At 54.2% G+C, this 20,452-nt stretch overlaps 1 protein-coding gene across 2 annotated transcripts in view; it reads right to left on the minus strand.

The window, feature by feature from the left end:
* Positions 1–14,733: 14,733 nt before the first annotated feature.
* LOC122896102 (S-adenosyl-L-methionine-dependent tRNA 4-demethylwyosine synthase TYW1-like) overlaps positions 14,734–20,452 on the minus strand; it is a 199,397-nt gene continuing 193,678 nt past the window's right edge. For both annotated transcript variants that reach the window (XM_044234071.1, XM_044234070.1), the window contains one exon: positions 14,734–15,040. In XM_044234071.1, coding sequence (XP_044090006.1) covers positions 14,819–15,040 — 222 coding nt within the window. In that variant the 3' untranslated portion in view covers positions 14,734–14,818. The remainder of the gene's footprint in view (positions 15,041–20,452) is intronic.

Here is a 20,452-nt window from a genome sequence, read left to right on the forward strand (position 1 = left end):
AGAAAGCAAAGCACGGAACTCATGGCTTTCTCCCTATGATTCTTTAGTCTTGCAGTTAATTTAATTTTTTTTTTCTTTTTCAATTTTTTTTCTCTCTTCTTCTGCTAAATCTTTTTAAACTTTTACCCTTTTCTTTTTTTTAACGTTTTTAAACTAGTTTATCTAATATATGTATTATTTTTTTCTTTTTTATATTTTTTCTTTATTCATTTTCTTTTTTTAATTGTTTCTTTTTTTTTTTTCTTTCTGAACCTCTTTTTATCCCCTTTCTCCCCTCTCACGATTTGGGATCTCTTCTGATTTGGTTAAAGCATATTTTCCTGGGGTCTTTGACACTCTTTTAGTATTTTACTTGCTCCTTCATATACTCTTATCTGGACAAAATGACAAAACAGAAAAATTCACCACAAAAAAAGAACAAGAGGCAGTACTGAAAGCTAGGGACCTAGTCAATACAGACATTGGTAATATGTCAAATCTAGAGTTCAGAATGACGATTCTCAAGGTTCTAGCTGGGCTCAAAAAAGGCATGGAAGATATTAGAGAAATCCTCTCGGGAGATATAAAGCCTTTTCTGGAGAAATAAAAGAACTAAAATCTAACCAAGTTGAAATAAAAAAAGCTATTAATGAGGTGCAATCAAAAATGGAGGCTCTCGCTGCTAGGATAAATGAGGCAAAAGAAAGAATTAGCGATAAAGAAGACCAAATGACAGAGAATAAAGAAGCTGAGCAAAAGAGGGACAAATAGCTACTGGACCATGAGGGCAGAATTCGAGAGATAAGTGACACTATAAGATGAAACAACATTAGAATAATTGGGATTCCAGAAGAAGAAGAAAGAGAGGGGAGCAGAAGGTATATTGGAGAGAATTATTGGAGAGAATTTCCCCAATATGGCAAAGGGAACAAGCATCAAAATCCAGGAGGTGCAGAGAACCCCCCTCAAAATCAACAAGAATAGGTCCATACCCCATCACCTAATAGTAAAATTTACAAGTCTTAGTGACAAAGAGACAATCCTGAAAGCAGCCTGGGAAAAGAAGTCTGTAACATACAATGGTAAAAATATTAGATTGGCAGCTGACTTATCCACAGAGACCTGGCAGGCCAGAAAGAGCTGGCATGATATATTCAGAGCACTAAACGAGAAAAACATGCAGCCAAGAATAGTATATCCAGCGAGGCTATCATTGAAAATAGAAGGAGAGATAAAAAGCTTCCAGGACAAACAAAAACTGAAAGAATTTGCAAACACCAAACCAGCTCTGCAGGAAATATTGAAAGGGGCCTTCTAAGTAAAGAGAGAGCCTAAAAGTAGTAGATCAGAAAGGAACAAAGACAATATACAGTAACAGTCACCTTACAGGCAATACAACGGCACTAAATTCATATCTCTCAATAGTTACCCTGAATGTTAATGGGCTAAATGCCCCAATCAAAAGACACAGGGTATCAGAATGGATAAAAGAAAGCGAGCAGGGATCCCAGGATCTCAAGGTCTAGGGAGAATATCTCCGCAGAGTTTCAAACACATGAATCTGCATCTACTCTCCAGGACGATAAGTGCATGTATCGGTCAGGTTCTGCCACAGTAGGCCACAGCAATGGGCACCTCCAGAACTGCGGGAGTCCTGACGTATGCACTTTTGTGTCTAATCGTGTTACGTGTTGACCTGACTGTGGCTCTGGTCCAAGTGCCTTCATCATTCTAGGGAGACAAGCCAAAGGGCAGCTCTAGTCTGGGATGGGCCACTTTCTTGGCAAATCAGGGGAAGGAAAAGAGCTGGGAGAAACTCATCAGTTCTCAAAGCTTCTGCTGGGATAGGCCGAATGTCCTGTTGGCTCACACGCCATTGACCAAAGTAAGTCCAACAGCCAAGCCTGAAGCCTGGGGGACAGAGGCAAGTCTACTCCTCCCACAGAGGCATCCCCAGGGAGGGAGCTGATGTGAGGGGCCCATAGAGGGGCAGCGAACATGCACCATGAACATATGAAGTCCTGAAGACCCCCGGGAGCCACGGTCGCTTGACAGGGGACCCTCCTCTGCAGACTCCACATTTCAGGACAGAAATATCACAGATACTAAAACATTTGGAAGAAAACTGCAATATAGATATTATGACTCATTTAGAATGTTCTCATTCCCGATTGGTACAACTCAAAGGGATAAATTGGTCTGTTCAAACTCAGAAAAACCATTTAGGGGCTTTCAAAATCAAAAGAGGTGCCAAGAAGGCATTTTGAAAGAGGCCATTAATAAAGGACGTGGCAAGTTACCCCTGACTTATTAAAGAAGAGAATAATTTTATAAATGAGTCCATTAAAAAGTATTCATGAAATATTAGGGCTCTGAGAACTGGTTGAATAGGAGAGAATGGAAGATAATTAGGGCAGTTAGAAATCTGTTACTTTGTGAGCTTGCCAAAAGGAAGAATTCCTACAACCGTTCTCCAACGGGTAGCTCTACGGCTTTGTAAGAGCCACTGCTAAGTGCCGGGGGTGTGAAGGCACAGTCCCTGCTGGGGGGGGGCAGCTCCCATCTGGTTTAACCCAGTAAAGACCAATACTTGGGCAATGCACAAAGGAAGGGGCAGCCCCCTCAGATGGCGGCACGCAGGGCCTCTGAGGGGCCATACGTCTCAGCCTAGAACTGAAAGGCAATTGAGCAAGGGGAAAAGTGAGACAGTGCTCAAGGTGAAGGATACAGCAAGTGCAAAGGCAGGGATAAAACTGCTCCGCGTTTGGGGGCAGGGCTGCCCGTAGCTGTCCAATGCCTATGTATGAATTAGAAGAGACACCACCATTACATAATTTAAGTCAGTTAGGGATTTTATTGTGTGCTCCCCTGAGTGTGTACCTGTGAAGGTTCACAGGGGAGGGAAGTTTTGGTGGGAAGGCCTCTGTTCTGTGTAAATTAGTAAACGTCCATGATGTGAACCTCCTGAATAAGCGGCGGCTTACTCGGTGTGCAACCTGAGCACCTGTACATGCAGGGCCACGTTGGGAGGACTCCAAGCCAGTGGTATGGCTAGACCACAAAGTATATTCATGGGTGGCTGGGCCCTGGGTGTTAGGGGGTGAAGAAGGAAGGAAGAAGTAGGGGTGGGAGACATGGTTTAAAAGGTGCCTAGAGCCAGACCCTGAAAGGCCTTCCACACCTTTCTGCAGTGGCAGCGACATGTTCAGAAGATCACTGGGGCTGCAGGGAGGGTGTGGGAGGCTCAGTATGGACCCCAGAATACCCAGGTCCTAATCCCAGGAACCCGTGAATGTTCCCTTATGCGGCCAGAGGAGTCTTGCAGCTGTGATTAGGGTAAGGATCTCGGGAGAGGGTCCTGAGTAGTCATCTGGCTCATCACGAGCGAGGGAGGGGCAGAGAGAGACTATACTGCAGACGACCGGGGGTGTGGGGGCGGTGGTGACAATGCTGTGATCTGTGCCGGCGTGGGGACCCCGGCCCAGGGACAGGGAAGGCGGCAGGAGACGTGTGAAGGCCGAACCCAGGGAGAGAAGGGCCTGACCGCGGGCGGTGGCGGCAGCCGTGAGGAGCGGCGGAGCAAGCGAGGGTACGACCGGGGTCCCGAGTCGCAGGCCGGAGCGAAGCCCTTAGGAAGCCCCCAGGAGCCAACCGGCCCAGCAGGGAGCCGACGGGCATCTCAGGGGCTGCACAAACAGGCTTGAGCCTCCGAGGAGAAAGCGGGGTGAGCGAGCCCCGCGTGGACCCCTGAGGCACCGTGGGTCTGGGGCGGAGAGGGAGAGAGAGGGGAAGGGCGTCTTGCGGGCTGGAGGAGACGCAGTCCGGGGGGGACACTGCAGGTGACCAAGGGGTTTCCTCTCCTGGCCTCTTTGCTCATCAGAATGGGAACAATGGAACTTCCTTCTGGAGAACCGCACGCAGCTGTTATCTGGGGGAAACTGGGGCAGTGAGGCTGGCATCGGGGATCCCCAAGTGGAGAAGTTTCTTTGACGGGTTTTTTCAGCAGAGGGACTGGCGGGGCACACAGCGCAGGGGTCACGGCTGGCCGCGGCGGCTCCGTGAAGTGTGTCGGGATCCCGTCGGTCCCGGGAATGGTCCTTACGGGGCTGAGGCCGGCCGGCCTCCTGCACACACACTGGGTTTTCTTTGGGGTGTGTTTGTGTGGGGGCACAGCTGCTTGATCTCGTCTTGTTTTACCATAAGAAAGTGAACGCACGTGGGCTTTAGTGACCAGAACACGGTCAAGTGAGCGCGTGAGGATGAGGAGGTGATTTCTCCTGGTTTTAATGAAACGTGTTCTACCCCCCACACTACTGCAAACACCATTAATATTCCTACCCCCCCCCAGCAAGGGTTGTAATTCGATGCCTCACATCAGCACCTCTGCCCCGACTCTTCTGGGGGGGGGGGTGACGCGGTGAAGAGTGGCCCCAGAAATGACCACGTTGAGATTCTGAGTCACGAACTGCCGTAATTAGGAGCCTGACAGGGTACACTGCCGCCCATTCCCTGTAAAAGCTTCGGGAATTAAAATCAGGGGCTTTTAACACAAGTGACCGGTGGGGCTCCACGTCGCAGCTGGCACCGGCGCATTCATTACAGACAGACCCAGACTCGTGGCCAACGGGTCCGGAGAAGCCAGATCGAATGTCCCCTTCCGCGGTCCCTCTGGGCACTCCAGAAGAGGGGCCAGGCCGGGAAGGAGTTCCAGGCACGAGTGTCCCGGCTGTAAACGGTTGGTCCCGTGCGGTGCACGAGCAGTGTCGTCCTGTCGAACAATTACCCGTCCCAGGAGCGCGGCGGCCGGTGGGGCTCTTCCTCAGTAAACTCCATCCCCGCTGACCTATCCTCCAAGCTAATCTGCCTTCAAGGAACTTATGTGAGGAAAGTACTCCCGGTTAAACCGGTCTAGACTTCGACACAAAAGCCCTGTTTTAGAAACCAGAAAAGAAAGAAAGAGGCCGGGAGCCGCCGTCCATGAGCAGAGGGTCAGGACCAGGAGGACCAGGAGGACCAGGAGGACCAGGAGGACCAGGGAGAGGCTGACTGGGCAGCGACCAAGGAGCGCGTTCAAGGTCCCGCGGCCGACCCCTGACCACAGCCCTGCGTCCTGCCAGAGAGGGGCTCCGAGAGGAGGTGTGGGTGCGGCGGGGAGCCCCGGAGCAGGGGACACTGCTGGGGCAGGGGACGCCCGCTCTGAAAGCCAGACGACGGGGCGTGGGACAGCCTTGTGGGTGAGCGACTCCAGCAACCTCCGCGGCCACACGCCAGTAGGGGCTTCCCCGTCCCAAGCGCCGTGACTCCTACTCGGGTGACCTGGGAGGGGACAGGGGAGGTGTGGGGAGAAGGAGGCCCAACCCTCCCTGCCCCTCGGGCCTGCGGACAGGTGAGCGGCCAGCCATCGTGTGGACGTCACCTGCGGGGCGACCTCGCCATCCCGGCCTTGGAGGGGGTCGCGCGGGGCTCCCAGCTCTGTGGCCCACGTGTCCCGGCCGCGCAGCGAGCTGCGTCCTCCCCGCGGGTCTGACCCACGCACGGCCCCGCTCCCCCCTCCCCGCTGGCTGCTCCTCCTGCACCTTCTCCAGGGCACGACCCACAACAGAGGATGGACAGGTCTTCCTCTCGCTGGGCCAGAAAAACACTCCGCACGGCCACCTTCAGCGCTGGGGCCCCCGGGGCCGCCCGCCTCGCGCGCTCCGGGAACTCGGGTCCCACACGCAGAGTTCGCAGGTGCTGGGCTCACCGGCCTCGGGGACCTCGTGGCTCCAGGTCCCGGTAAGCTTCCCGGATCCTCACGGCGGAGGACACCCAGCAGCCGGCACCGGGAAGGGGAGAATCGGGGTTTCACTGACCCAGACGGGACCGGGAGGCCGGCGCGGAGGCAGAGCAATGTCTCCGAGCAGCAGCAGCCCCGTGGCTGGGCCGGCGCCGGCCGGGCTCTGACATGTCCTGACCCTGTTGTCACGAGGGGCAGGGGAGGCCCAGCGACCCGTCAGAAGCCCCCGAGTCCCCCCAGAGGTCAGGAATGTCAGCGCAAGGAGAGACTTCTCTGGTGCGGGGCCGTCAGAGCAGAAGCAAGCCTCTTTGATGTCCCTCCTAAGCTCCGAGTCCCCATGGACCAGCAGCACGAGTGTCCCTTTCTCTGGGAGAGCTGGGTGGAACCGAAGTCCCAGGACGACAAAGGGACAGGACAGGGCAGGGGCAGCCACTCTGTCTGCGAACGGTAAGTGATTTGGGCGTTGGCGGGCCCTATGGTCCCTGTCACAAGCACTGGCAACGCCGAGGCGACAGGCGCGGCACGGTCCCACACAGCTTCACTCACGGACACAGATTGGAACTTTGTATAATTTTCACATGTCATGCAACAGTCTTCTGGGTTTTCCCCCGACCAAGTAAAACCCCAAACCACTCCTGGCTGCAGCTGGACCCAAACAGGTCACAGCTGGATTCGACTTGAGGGCCAACGCCGGGGGTGGAACCCAGGAGGGCATCGCGCTCAGGGACAAGGAAGTGGAGCAGAGCCAGGGTCTCTCTGATTACGGAGGACTCTGGCCGGGGAAGCTTGAGACGCCCCGGCCGGGGGGAGGGTGTTGCCGGGAAGGGGAGTGCCGGACCCTGCAGCGCTCAGATGCCGAGTCCGCCGGCCCCCCAGGTTGCGCGCCCCCAGCACGGGAAGGTGCGGCCACTCCATGCCAAGGGAAAGAAAAGGTGGGGGAGGCTTTGTCACCTGCAGGGCCCTGCCAGCCCCCAGGGCGACCTCCACGGGTGACCTGGAGTCCCCACCGGGCTGGGAGTGACCCTTCCCTGCGGCCAACAGCCTGGCCTGCGGGGCCCACAGGAGCCTATCGATGATTCGACGTGGACGCGGCCACAGAGGGAAGGTCCCCGAGCACGGGGAGCAGAGACACCGCGGGGGCCTCGCAGGACAGCGTCCCCCCCAGCAGCCGCAGCAGGCAGGAGACGGCGTCGGGAGTCCGAGACCCTGACTCCCAGGAGAGGCGGCCAGATGATGCACGTCCGTCCATCCAGACTTGACTGCAGACGACAGAAGAGCCCCGAGGAGCCCTGCCGGCCCGCAGCTGGGGTGCACGGGAACCCTGGACACGGGGATTGGGCCCAGGCTACCCACGTGCCTCTCAGACCCGCTCTGCAGGCTGCCGGGACCAGGTGCTGGTGGCTCTGACCTTTCATGCTCCTCGGTTACACCCCAAGAGCGAAAAAACTCCTTCCTTCTACTCAAGGCGCAGAAACGGGGCCGCCAGGGGGCTCGGCCGTCCTGGTCCCTTCTGGACCCCTGGGCAGGCCGCGGAGGCCATCCGTGCCCATCGGGTCACACGCCCAATTTCGGGGCTGAGACGGGGGCATGTTGAGTGCAGACCCCTGCTGCAGTGGGTGGGGGCCAGTAACCCCCCAAAACTGGGGGTGTCGCCATGGGCTGCACAAGGAAGCGATGCCCCACACGGGCGCCCGGATGCTCCCTGCAGGCCCGAAGGGCTTCGTGGGCCTCTGAGTGCAGAGTCGGCGCGGTGAGCCCACGTCCCTCTGCCCTCCAGCAGCCGGGTGGGCCAACGAGTCCAGTCTGGGGAAGGGCGGAGCCTTCAGAGCCAGGACGCGGTGGCGGTGGTTGAACCCCGGGCAGACACGGCTGCCGTCCATAAAACAAAAGCAGGTTTTTGCGGCTCCAGAAATGGCCTCTCCTTGCATTCTGGTAAACTTCTATTCATCCCTCAAGACCCCGCTCAAAGGCCACATCCCCTGGGAAGCTCCTCATTCTCTAAGGCCAGGCTGGTGTCTCAGCCCTAGTCCTCAGTTCCCAGAGTGTTTTGGTCTTACTTCGCCAAATGTTCATCTCTGGTTCATGGGAACTGCTTCTGTTCTCCGCTGAGCAAGGTGGGGGCTGGGTCCTACACAGCAAAGCTCCTCTTCCAGCCCCCGGAGAAAGCCCCCGGCCCTGAACAGGTGCCCATGACTCTTTGCTGGGTAGAGGAACCGCACAGGCAAGAAGACACCCTCCATGGCAAATGGAGTTGTTGTCCGCGCTCTTCTCTCCTGACAGATCCCACCTGCCTTCATAGAGGCTGAAAGTGCCAGATGTGCTCTCAGCCTTTTTGGTAACTGGGGTTTGCGGGGTGGCCCATTTATGGTTAAAAAGACTTAAGGAGAAGTCTGAGGGATCCCCCCCTTGAATTATAGAAAGAAGAGCCTCTCTTCCTTGTCCTTTTCCTTCCTGCCTTTGAACACAATGGAGCGTGTGATGTCTGGAGCTGTGGCAGTCATCTTGAGCCCATGGGGCAAACGGTCTGAAGATAAAAGCCAACATGCTCAAATGATGCAGTGGAAGGACTGAAATGTGCCTGTGCCTAGGTCTTTGACTCTTGGTATTTATTTTCTTATTTATTTATTTATTTATTTAATTTTATTTTTTTATTTTTTATAAACATATGATGTATTTTTATTCCCAGGGGTACAGGTCTGTAAATCACCAGGTTTACACACTTCACAGTACTCTCCATAGCACATACCCCCTCCCCAATGTCCATTACCCACCCCCCACTTCCAAACCCCCTCCCCCCAGCAACCCTCAGTTTGTTTTGAGAGATTAAGAGTCAGAATTCCAGAGGAGGAGAAAGCAAAGCTCTGAACTCATGGCTTTCTCCCCATGATTCATTAGTCTTGCAGTTAATTTGTTTGTGGTTTTTTTTTTTTTCAATTTTTTTTCTTCTGCTGCTAAATTTTTTTTTAACTTTTACCCTTTTCTTTTTTAACTAACTTATCTAATATATATATTTTTCTTTTTTATATTTTTCTTTATTCGTTTTCTTTTTTTTAATTTTTTTTTTTCTGAACCTCTTTTCATTCCCTTTCTCCCCCCACCCCCCATGATTTGGGGTCTCTGACACCCTTTTAGTATTTTACTTGCTCCTTCATATACTCTTATCTGGACAAAATGACAAGGTGGAGAAACCGGGTAGGAGCTGGCGGGGGTCGAGGCGAGGGTGGGCAGGAGCGGCACAAGCTGCAGCCGGAGCCGAGTTTGCAGAGCCGCAGGCCACTCCGTGGGACGGGGGAGGCGCGGGAGAGAGCAGAGCTAGAGCACGGGCAGCCCCCGCGTGTCAGGCTGAGGGGTCTGGACGTGCCTATGGCTTGAAGGCGCGGTAGACGAGTTTAGGTGGAAAGGACGTGGATTCTAGAACCTTCAAGATAAGCGTTCTAGAACCTTCCCTTGGGCAGCCTGTCTGGCGGCTGGCCAGGAGGAGGGGATGGGATTTGAGGTGAGGCACGGAGTTGCGGTCCTGACCGGTGCCCATCAATTACAGCCCAAGTCTGGACGGCGTGGTCATGCGCAGGCCTGGTATACAGGCGGAGCTCAGTGAACAGCCACTGTTACAAATTCTGTGATTACGCTCCACCAGCACCGTTTGCAAACTGATGGCCAAACAGAGCACCATGTGCTTCCGTGGCCTGTCCACGGCCGTGCCTCTCCGTCCGGGCTGACCTTCCGGCTCTCAGCTCCGGCTTCTGCCGGGCTCAGACGGCCTCGCTTCCTGTGCTGAACCCTAAGCCCATCCCGGCGCGGGGAGCGGAAGCGAACTGGGCTACAGCAGGAGCGCGGATTTCTGGTCACAGGGATAGTCCGGTCGGAACAAGTCGGAGCGAGCCAAGTCCCAGTGTCCCAGGGACCCCGGGGCCTTCCCGCAGGAGCTCACATGCCGTGAGACTCAGTAGGTGACAAGGCTTCCGAGGCCACATCCTGTGGGGCTGCAGACGTCACCCCCGTCCCCTGCTCAGCCCGGATGTGCCCGAATATACCCCGAAGGGGTGTATACCCTGAATATACCGGAAGGACGCCCCCGGCCCCCTCTGCGCGCCCTCACTTACCCCTTGGCTGGTGAGACTTGCTAACCCTTCTGAGCTGCGGTGCTTGGTCCAGGGCCAGCCCGGGCAGGGCGGAGGAGGCCGGGTCTTCCTTGTAGGAGAGGGGAGGGGGGCCCAAGTCGTTGGAAAGAACATCTCGGCCTTTCAACAGACGGAGTTCTTTTATCCCACTTCCCGGGAGCCGCCGATCCGAGGACACATGTAATTAGCGGGAGGGAAGGCGTTATCGGGGCTCAGGGCGTCCAGATAAGAGTTCCCGAAGCCGGGAGCAGGGCTTGCAGGGTGATGGCTCCCGCGGATCGCCCCGTCTCGCTCCCAGCACGTCGCAAGCATCAGGCCTTCACGAGGTCCGAGGCCCCCACGGGTTTTTCTTTTGCTCCCACGTCGCGGCCAGCATCCCCGAAATCCGGGAGAAGAAACCTGACGTCCCGGGGTCCTTCCACACGAGGTCCAGGAAGCGCAGCGGGTTTATAGCCCGGTTGCGAGCGTCCTCTGAACCGAGGCATGAATCCACGGGCTCGACCCCGCTGCAGGACCAGAGATGGTGAAAGACAAAGCGCTACCTGTCCCAGCGCCGGCGAGACCGGGCCCCGCTGACCTGTATTAAGTCACTTGTGCTGGGAAGAGCGTCCGGGACCGCCTCCGGCAGGGAAAGTCCCCGCCATTACAAGATGGCGCTTGGCTCACTGCTAGAAAATAGGCTGCAAGTAAACAACGAACCTTCTGGTGAAGCCCGCCTGAAGGAGGACATAGTCATTGGCTGTTTCAGATTTAATCAGCATAGTAACAGGACGCTCATTGGCTCTCCCCATTGCTTGGCCCCTTATTGGTCAGCCTGCCGCACGTAAGCTAAGGCAGCTGACGAAATGAACGGATGAAGCCTTGACACCACACCAGGCTGAGGGTCGTTCCTGGGCCGAGGGCGACAGGAGGGCTCGGCCGTTTGTGTTTCAGTGAGAAGGGAGAGAAGCCCCCGGCGCCGGGAACCGGAGAAGGTGAGATCATCTCCCGCCGGCAGACACGCTGTTCTGAAGTACGCTGAACGCCACCGTAGGAGGTTTGGATCTCAAGGTCTTATTTAAGGAAAACGCTTAGCGGTTTACCCCACGAAGAAGTAGAAGATAGTTTTCCCAGACCCTCCACTGTGTCATTCTGTTAAATAACATACTCAGTCCTGCGTGGCTTCAGGTGATCCTTGTGTCATTCAGACGACCGGGATTTTGTGTTCCGGGTGTCAGACGCCACACTGTGTCGTGAGCTGCTCGCCGTCAGAAGCCCCCCGGAACCTCCCCTCGGGGCCCGCACCGCCCGCACAGCACTGACCGGACGTGATGACCCCGTCCGAAGGGCGTGGTCTGGGATGCTCCTTGGCCGCAGCTCCCTGGCCTGGCCACGCCCCAGCCCCGGGTGTCTGCCCCCCCCCTCACGGAGGGACCCGTCTCCGTCCCGCCAGCTCCCGCCGGACCTCCGTGAGGGCCCTTCCCTTCTCCTCGTGTCGTCTCTGCGCTGACCTCGGCTCTCCCGGAGGCCTTGGGTACAAGCTACGATGACGACTTGCACATGCCGCCCCCCCGCGCAGGACTATGCCTGACGCCGCCTCCACCCTCCCCAGGCCAGTGTTGGGAGACGAAACCCGACGGGACGAGAAGGTGTCTGGGCCTGCGAGATGCTCCGGGGGCCGCCGGCCCGTCGGGCTCACTGCGGAGCTGCGGTGCGGGCGCCTCGGGGCAGGTTTGAGAAGGGGGGGGGCAGGGAAGTGTAAGCTCGAGAGGGAGGCTCGTCCCAGGCAAGACCAGCTTCCCTCGCGGGGACGTGCAGGGCAGCTCGCGGGAGGCCACGACCTCCTCTTCCTCGGGGCTGGGGGCGGGGGGGAGCCCGCGACGGAGGCTTCCCGGTGTCACCAGCGGTTCCCGACGGAGCCGGGAAGATCCACGTTTCTGGGGGAGGCCGGCCGCACCTGGGTGAGGATTAAACCCTGGTTTGGTGACTTGGCCTGGCCCCATTTGGGGCCCGCGGTTTTCTTTTCAACAGCAGCCCCGGCCACGCGGCCATAAACGACCCGGGACGCTCGCCGGCCCCCGGCCAGGATCACGGGCCAAATGACGCTGTCACCCCGCCCGTCCGCCGGAGACTCGGGGTCGTCCTGGGTATTTCCTCCCTCCTCCGCACCCCACACCCCGAACCAACCAATCTGTGGCCAAGCCCTGTCACCTTCCGGGGTCTTGTCCCAACCTCTCCGTGGCCCTCCCTACCCGCCACCAGGGGCCGCATGGAGGGGCGAGCCCTGCACCGAGGCCACAGCCCAGGGATCCTCACCAGCCCCTGTCCCCGCAGGTCCCTGCCAGGCGGTCCGCACCCCGCGGCTGAGCGCTTGCTAAAATGCAGATGTGGTCACTTCGTTCCTTTGCGTAATGGCTCTTAGGGCCGGGCCTGGCCTACATCTCCCCGAGTCACGCCCCACTGTTTCCTGAGTGTCCTGGCCTCTCCCACACCCTCCCACACCTCCAGGCACCGTGGCCGTCCCCCGGCTACATAGACAGAGTCAGGATCTAATTGTGGGACATGCGCTTGGTGTGGGGGGAAAAGCCCACACAGAGGAATTGGGAAGAGAATCCTATCCTTTTCCCATGTTTTAAAAATTTATTATCTTAGGGGCTGCCCTTGGGATTACAATTAACATCTCAACTTGAAACAATCTACTTTGCATTCCTACCTTAATCTCTTCTGCAGGGAGGCAGGGTTTCCTCCAACATGCCTACTTCCTCTATACCCCGCTGCGCTATCCCTGTCCTACAAATGACATCTTCACACAGGGAGCCCGTCAACACGGCGCTGGAATTCTTGCTTTACAACAGGAGTTACCAAAATACGGTTATGCGGTCTTTCACAAAACCTGTGTAGGCACTTTTACTGGTGTTCCTTACTTCCCGTGGATTTGAGTTCGTGCCCAGGGTGCTCTTCCTCAGAGCCTAAAGGACTCCCACAGTGTTCCCGAGGGCCAGGTCTGCAGGTGAATTCTCTCACTTTTGGTTTACCTGGAAATGTCTTGATGTCTCCTTTAATTTTGAAGGAGGATTTAGACAAAGGATGGTTGGTTGAAAGCCTTCTCTTCCAGCCCTCTGAAGACAGCAAACCACTGTCTTTTGGCCTCTATGGTTTCTGACGAGAAGTCAACAGTTAATTTTATTGATTTGTCTCTTAACAGATGATTTTCAATTTATTGTGAAGGTCTGGTTAAATGTCAACATTTTTTTTTAAAAGATTTTATTTATTTATTTGACAGACAGAGATCACAAGCAGGCAGAGAGGCAGGCAGAGAGAGAGAGGAAGAAGCAGGCTCCCCGCTGAGCAGAGAGCCCGATGCTGGGCTCCATCCCAGGACCCCGGGGGGTCATGACCTGAGCTGAAGGCAGAGGCCTAACCCATTGAGCCACCCAAGCGCCCTAAGTGTCAAAATTCTAAAATTCATTGATTTTAGTCACTTTGCCTATATTTTGTTTGTTTGAGAGGGAAAATGGGTTCGCAAAGGTCCTTACCGTGGTTGAAAAAGAGGTTGAGGATGGTCCAAAGCCCTGCATGTTGTGCCGCCGGCCTCCCGCTCAGCCCCAGCACTTGCTTTTCTAACACGTCATCTACTTTAGGGCGCTTTCCCCTCTCTGTTCACTGGACGCTAACCCACCTGGGTTTCAGTGAGATCTTGCCTCAGTGGCCTGCACCAGTCCCGTCTCTTGTCTGTCTCCAGTCACTGTCAAGTCACTGAATAGGAGACCACACATGAGCGTGGAGGTGCGTTCGAGAAGAACGAAGGGTTTCTGGGATGCTTTGCCACCAGCCCCTGCCACGTCGCTCAGGTATGAATCCCGAGCCTGGTTTTCTGCTGAGTGAGGAAGCAGGTTTCGTCTGGGAATTTCACTTCGGCAGAAAACAGAGGGTTTACAACCACAGCTGACACATAAAGAAGAGGTCAACTCTGATTGGGTTTCGAACCACGGGACTAGAAGCATCTTTAAAATAAACACTCAAGAGGAAATTCTAGTCTTTAGAAAAGATTTTATTAATTAAATTTTTAGGATAGAGAATTTTTTAAAATAACTGATATTTTAAAAAACTATTCAGAATTTAATGATGTTTTCAATTAGAAAAATCTTGAACCCTAAAAACAGACTCTGTACAGCAGAAGCTACAAGAGGGAAAAGAAGGTGGAGACCAGCTCTGTGGGGAAGGATGGGGCTTAAACACTGACTTTTTAAACCAAAGCAAACCGTACTCGGTCTCAAAGCCTGTCTGGGGGCTCACTCCTCCAGGGCACCACAGGGCACGCCCCCCACGGGAGAAGCTCAGAGGCCAATGGGGCCCTCACTCCTTCTGAGGCAATCTGATCTGCACGAGGAGGGGAGGCATCGGGACTTTTAGATCCACTCGATGTCATAAAGGGCTGGTTCTAGGCAAAAATTTAATATAATCTGTGCAGTATTAAAAACAGTCCAGAATTACGGCAATTTGAATGACTCCCGGGAGGCGTTATTCCAGATACAGAGAGGGGCGGGTGGCCTGGGGCGGGGGGCAGGTCCACTTAGCTCGGAAGGAACAGTCCACAAAGGCGCACAGCCCAGGAGGGGAAGAGGAACACGTACCCATTCCCTACAACAGCCCAGGACCGCCTTCCGGCTTCCTACAAGTTATAATTCAAAGCCACCAGTTTCACTCTAAGGACAGTGCGCTTGCCCTGCAACGGCCCTCTAGCAAGTCAGGTGAGGAGAGGGCCTGAGCTCTGGAAAGCAGTGGCAGAGCTGCTGCCTCCCCAACCCCAGATGCGACTTGCGTCCCCAAGAGCCTTACAGCCTCCTCTGTGTGAGACAGATCTCCTGCAATGTGTCCTTGGAAAAATCACGGTAGGGGGTGGGAGGGAGAACCCTCTGGGGCCGTCGGCGCTCGTCCTTCGGGGCCCCACAGCCAGATAATCTCAACATCCGGAAATGTCCTTTGACTTGTTCTTTCTCTGATATCTCGTGTCCTTGGGATCAAAGCCTCTTTCGCGGGCACCAAACACGGCCCAGGGCGGGGTTCTGGCCATGTAGTCCTGTGCGCCGAAGGTGGCCGAGCCCCCGCTGTGTTCGTACTCCCGCACCAGCTCCTGGAAGCGGTCGTAGTCGATCCACGTCCACCACTCGCTGCCGACCTTAAACTGGAAAGGAAAAGTGCAATCGGGTCAGAAGGAAAAACATCCCTTAAAAAATAATCACAATAAATATTTAAAAAATTCAAAAATAAGCCTGAATTTCTCTTCTATCAAGTGAAAGAAAATGCTTTCGCACTCAGATACGGGTCCGTATCAGAGCAGAGCATGGCAGTCAGGGCAGTTTCTCCCCCCAGGGCTGCCACTGTGCTGCGCCAGGAAGACCCCGGTGCTGAGGACAGAACTCGCCCTGGAACCGCACATCAAGTTCATCCTCAGCTGCGTCACTGTAAGAAGGTTAATTAAATGGTTTTGGCTTTATCATGTGTTAATGGATGAGCTAATTCCTAATTCCTGCTGTTGCCACTTTTTGTTTGCGATGAATTTTCTTGGTTGTGTCGGCAACACCTAGTGGGCCCCGTTTTATTATTAAATGTTGCCGGAGTTATTAGGGAAGCTTTAATCAATGACTTCTAATTCTGAAACGCTGACTAAATGCTCGAACTGGCCTGTTTAACCTAACATGAATACAATACCTCGTTAGTGGAAGGCTCGTTAAGAATTTCAATTCACTAAAGGGAATAATCCAATTTGGACTCTTTTAAGAAAATTGCTTCTCAAAAGTCATTGTCGAATAATGACCAGGAATGAGGAAAACAGAAAACAAGTCGAGGAAGCTCCGAAGGAATCAGGCGTTGGACTCAGAGCCTCTATTCTGGACCTCGTGGGTGGATACAGGACACCTAGTGCCCGATTTATGACCAGAAAAGTGGTTCTGGAAGCTGCTGTTCTACAAACCCTGATTATGAACCAAGTGAAGTAACAATTTCGTGCTCTAGCCGAGAAAAACACGGAGAATGTATAGCTTCCTGGATTCGGAATATTAAAATATGCTGAATTTCAATGACATCTGATTTTTTTTACCCAACAGCTAAGAGGCTTCTAGTGGGAAAAAAGCACCAAATAAATGTCAAAGTTTAGTCTGTCTCCGAATCACGAGAAATTACCTTCTGATAAGACCGTCCTCTGAGATGCGCCCCCGGGGCCTCCACGAACTCCGCACCCTGTGATAACAAAATCCGCGTCCCCCTCCCCCCTCCCGCGCCGTTCTCCCCCCGGGGACAGGCCACTCTCTTGTCCTCCCTGCCACGGACGCAACCGGTCAGCCCTGGTACGGAGCGCCCGACTCCAGAGGCAAGGGGGGCCGCACCCCGCCCGGACCCCTCACACCCGGACGCCGTCGGGTCCCGCGACTCCTCGGGAGCAGCAGCTCTGTGGTCCTGCCAGGCCTGTACCTCGGGCCCTCGCTCCCGGGACCCGCGACAGCGCCCCGGCTGCCGCCCCCACCTCCTGCGGACGGAACTCGGAGTGCAGGGCGCCCCCGCGGCACGAGCCCCGTGTCTGGAGCCTCCAGCGGAATCCCCGAACCTCCGTCTGAGGCCGTCCTACCCCCTCCGTCCGACGCACGCCGCCTCACGGCCCCTCACACACGGCCTCTGCCCGGGAAGTCGTCCCGAATCCCTCAGACGGCGACGGTGCACACGGACCTCACCCCCCCCCCCCCCCGCCGTCGGCCAACGACGGACCCGAACTGCTCCCGTAGGGACCTCCCCAGCCCCGCACCCGACACCACTACCGTCGCCTCTGCCTGTAGCTGACTCCTATGAATTCAGGCCGGCACTGCGGGGACACAGGACCCAGCCCCTGTCCCCTCACGTCTAACAAATCCGGAAGGCCACACGGTGAAAGCTTCCGCCCACACTCCTGACACCTCGGGGGTGCGACGCTGCTGCTGCTGGCGCCGGGCAAGAAAGTGTTCGCGGCCACAAGAGGAGGCACCGCGCTCACGCCTCCCTGCAGCCGGTGCCGCGCCGGCTCGCGCAGGCGTAGACGTGCTCAGTCCCGTGCCTGACGGTAACTAATGGCGGCCACCTTCTCCTCCTCCCGCCCGAGACAGTTCCGGAGTTAACGACGGCCTTGGCCCAGTCACAGACATTGAAAAAATAATGATAATCTAATGTGGTGTGTTCGGCGAGTCAGGTTTTCGAGTGCAGAGGAGGATGTGGGAAGTCACTCCCATGCCCCCGGGAGTTGGCCTCCTCGGGGCCCTCTGCTTTGCTCGCTGGGGGAGACGGATAACCGAATCTCGTCCCATGCCTCCCCCTGCGGACGCTGGATCTCTAGGTCCCTTTCTGGATCCCAAAGGCTGACGTTGCGGGGTCCGTCCTCCTGGTCTTCGCTTTCCCTCAGACCCCAACAAGCATCACGCGCCACGGGTACTCCAGCAGGGGCAAAAGACTAGCCTAAACCACAGCTGCAGACTTAAAATCTTTTTTCACCCCAACTCGCAAGAAATACGTTTTGTATCTCAGTCTAGTACACACACACACACACACACACACACGTTCTGGAAACACAACTTTCACAAACCGATGGCAATGATTTCATTTAAAAAAAAAAGAAGAAGAAAGTCACTTGCGGTAGGCGGCTGGGCTCCCTGACGCCCGATGCGGTGACGATCTGGTCCCCTCTGCCGGTGGGATTCCACTTTGACTTACAACGGAGGGCGCCGGCTGTGCAGACAACCACCGCGGGCTAACGTCTGACCACGGATTGCTAATCGCTAAGAAAAGCGGGTGTGTTAGCCGTTCGGTATCTACGTAACCGGACACCACAGACGGGGTGGCTGACGCGGCAGATACTAGTTTTCCAACAGTCCGGAGGCTGGAAGTGGAAGACGAAGCTCCCGGCAGAAGCTGTGGCTTCACCGGTTCCCTTCTCAGTGTGTGTGCGGGGGCGTCTCTTCTTAGGAGGATACGGACCCACCAGATCAGGGCCCCACCTTTATGACCTTCATTTAACCTTAATCATCTCCTGAGAGCCCTTGTCTTAAGTACACACCCCTGGGGGGGTTACGCCTTCAGCATGTGAATTCTGAACGGACCCAAATACTCGGTCTAGAACAGTGGGTGACTCTCAACTTAAAGCAAGCCACCAGACTCCTAAGACAAAATGAATCTATTTACGCCCCCTCCGAAGACAATCAGAATAATGTTAAATAACAACTCAGAAACAGTCAAACTGTTTCCGGAAAAAGGCGGAGCTGAAAGGGCCCGCGCTGACGTGCGGGTAGAGAGACGCGCTGCAAGACAGGGATGCACAAACAAGAGGAAAACCCCAAATCACAGAATCCGAGGTTCAGTATGCCGAGACAGGAGGTCACCCTGCTTCAGGAACTCCTCAAACCCGACAGTAAGGGAAGAGGCAACTCTATGCAGAATTACAGATACACTCAGAAGCTCAAAAACACACACAAGCGCAATGAGGTATGGATAAAGCTGGCCCTGGCTGAAAGAGCGGGCTCCGCGGCCTTGCAGGGCAGGCGGGCGGGTGCTACAGGTCCCATCGTCCACAACAAACGGCAGCTACCAGGGGTCTTGTCTCATTATTTTCTCTTTCACAGAGGGAAAATGTCACTGAACAGAATAATGGCAAATAGATTCTTTATTACTTTAGTGTCTAAAAAGAGTCTATCCAAGATGACAGATTAAACACATGCCTGTACTTCACTTCTTGAAATCCCACGAGAGTGACACCGAAGGTGTATCTGCAAGATACATAAACCTGTAAACGCAAAGAGATCAGAAGAGGACAAAACAGTATCAAACTTTTAGAAGCTGCAAGGATGACGGATGGGCGGTAACTGGCTTAGCAGACCCAGGGCACTGCATCTTAATCCAGCAAACAGAAAAATCCTGGATTCCACCTGACTTATGCCTCAGAATTCCCCACAGCCCTGGGAGCTGGTGGCACAGTCACCTTGGGAAGCAGGGGCAGAAGAAGCGCCAACTTCAACCCACACCCTCAAAAAAGCCCCAAAGACAGGTCTATATTCTATGTAAGAAACTGTTAGAATCCCAAGTTCACTCCCTACCCAAGTTTCTTCCATACCCTGCGTATCCATGCAGCTGAGCAGCTGCCCAACCACCCTCCCCAGCAGAAGACAGGAGGCTTATTCTCATAAGACAGTAAGAGGGAAAACCCATGGACTATGGGGTAGCAGGTAGAATTGAGAACAGGACTATCATATCAGAAATGAGAGTTCAGAACAGCCCTGTTCCCTGCCCGCTTTCCCACCCCCGATGGTCATGCAGCCTGGGGAAAAAAGGTGACCCTTCTGGCCAGCCCAAGAGGACTGACTGAAAAATACTATTTGGGTTTTCCCAAGGCAATGACTCAGCTAGATTTCTCTAAGATAAAGTCAAGCCCAGTCCATACGCTTAGGACTTTCAATACGTTTTTTAGTTTCCCACTTAAATATGAGCAGAGAACTAACAAGAGAACTAAAGCCAAAAGAAAAAAGTAACAGAGGAAACAGAGCATAGTCAAGGAGAAAACAGCAGACTAAACAAGATAAAAACCCAAACAACTGAACTGAAACAGTTGTCCTCAGAAAAATGAGACAATACTGTATCGGCAAAAAAGTTACTATACAAAAGAGCACTCAAGGAATGAAAAGAACCTTAAGACTTTAAAACTATAGAAGCAAAGATGAGAGATTCACAGTAAAGTAAAGAAAAAAAAATTCAAGAGAATTTCCTAGAATGTAGATTAAAAAGAAAACAGGAGAAAAGTTACTAAAAAAATAAATAATAAAGGACTTGCCCAAGTGACCTAACTTTAAAATAACACCAGTTTTTGAAAGAAAGGAGAAAAAACAGCAAGAAGAAATCCTCAGTGAAATAATCCTGGAAGAACATTTTATGAAGTGTAGGCCCTGAGTTTCCAGATTAAAGGGGTAGACGAAGGATAAGAACAGTCACACTGCCTGAGGCACATCTCAGTGAAATTTCAAAACGAGGGAGACAAAAGGAGATCCTAGCAAGGGAAATATGGTCACACACAAAGGATTCAGGATCAGAATGCCTGTCAGGTCTCAAAAACCACACAGAAAGCTCAGTGGCACTGAGGCACAGGGCCCAGTGCACAACAGAGAATTCCATACCCAGCTGAACTATCAATCAAGTATATAAGGAGAATAAGAACATTTTTAGGAATTTAAGTTCTCAATAAATTGGACCTTCCACACAACCCTTCTCAGGACTCTTCTGGAGGATGTTTCGCCTGAATGAGACAGGGATCCCCCAAATAAGACACCCCACACAGGGGAGAGCTCAAGGAAGGCCTAGTATGGCAGCTGTGTGTATCCAAAGCAGGTAGGCCAGAAATTGCCTCTGGGGAGACTCTCGACATCACTCAGCATCAGGGAAATACAAATCAAAACCACATTGTGATTACCACCTCCCACCAGTCAGAATGGCTACAATTAACAAGTCAGCAAACGAAAGATCTTGGGGAGCATGTGGAGAAAGGGGAACCCTCCTACACTGTTGTTGGGAATGCAAACTGGTGCAGCCACTT

Source organism: Neovison vison, chromosome 14, assembly GCF_020171115.1.
Source record: "Neovison vison isolate M4711 chromosome 14, ASM_NN_V1, whole genome shotgun sequence".
Classification (NCBI taxonomy): domain Eukaryota; kingdom Metazoa; phylum Chordata; class Mammalia; order Carnivora; family Mustelidae; genus Neogale; species Neogale vison.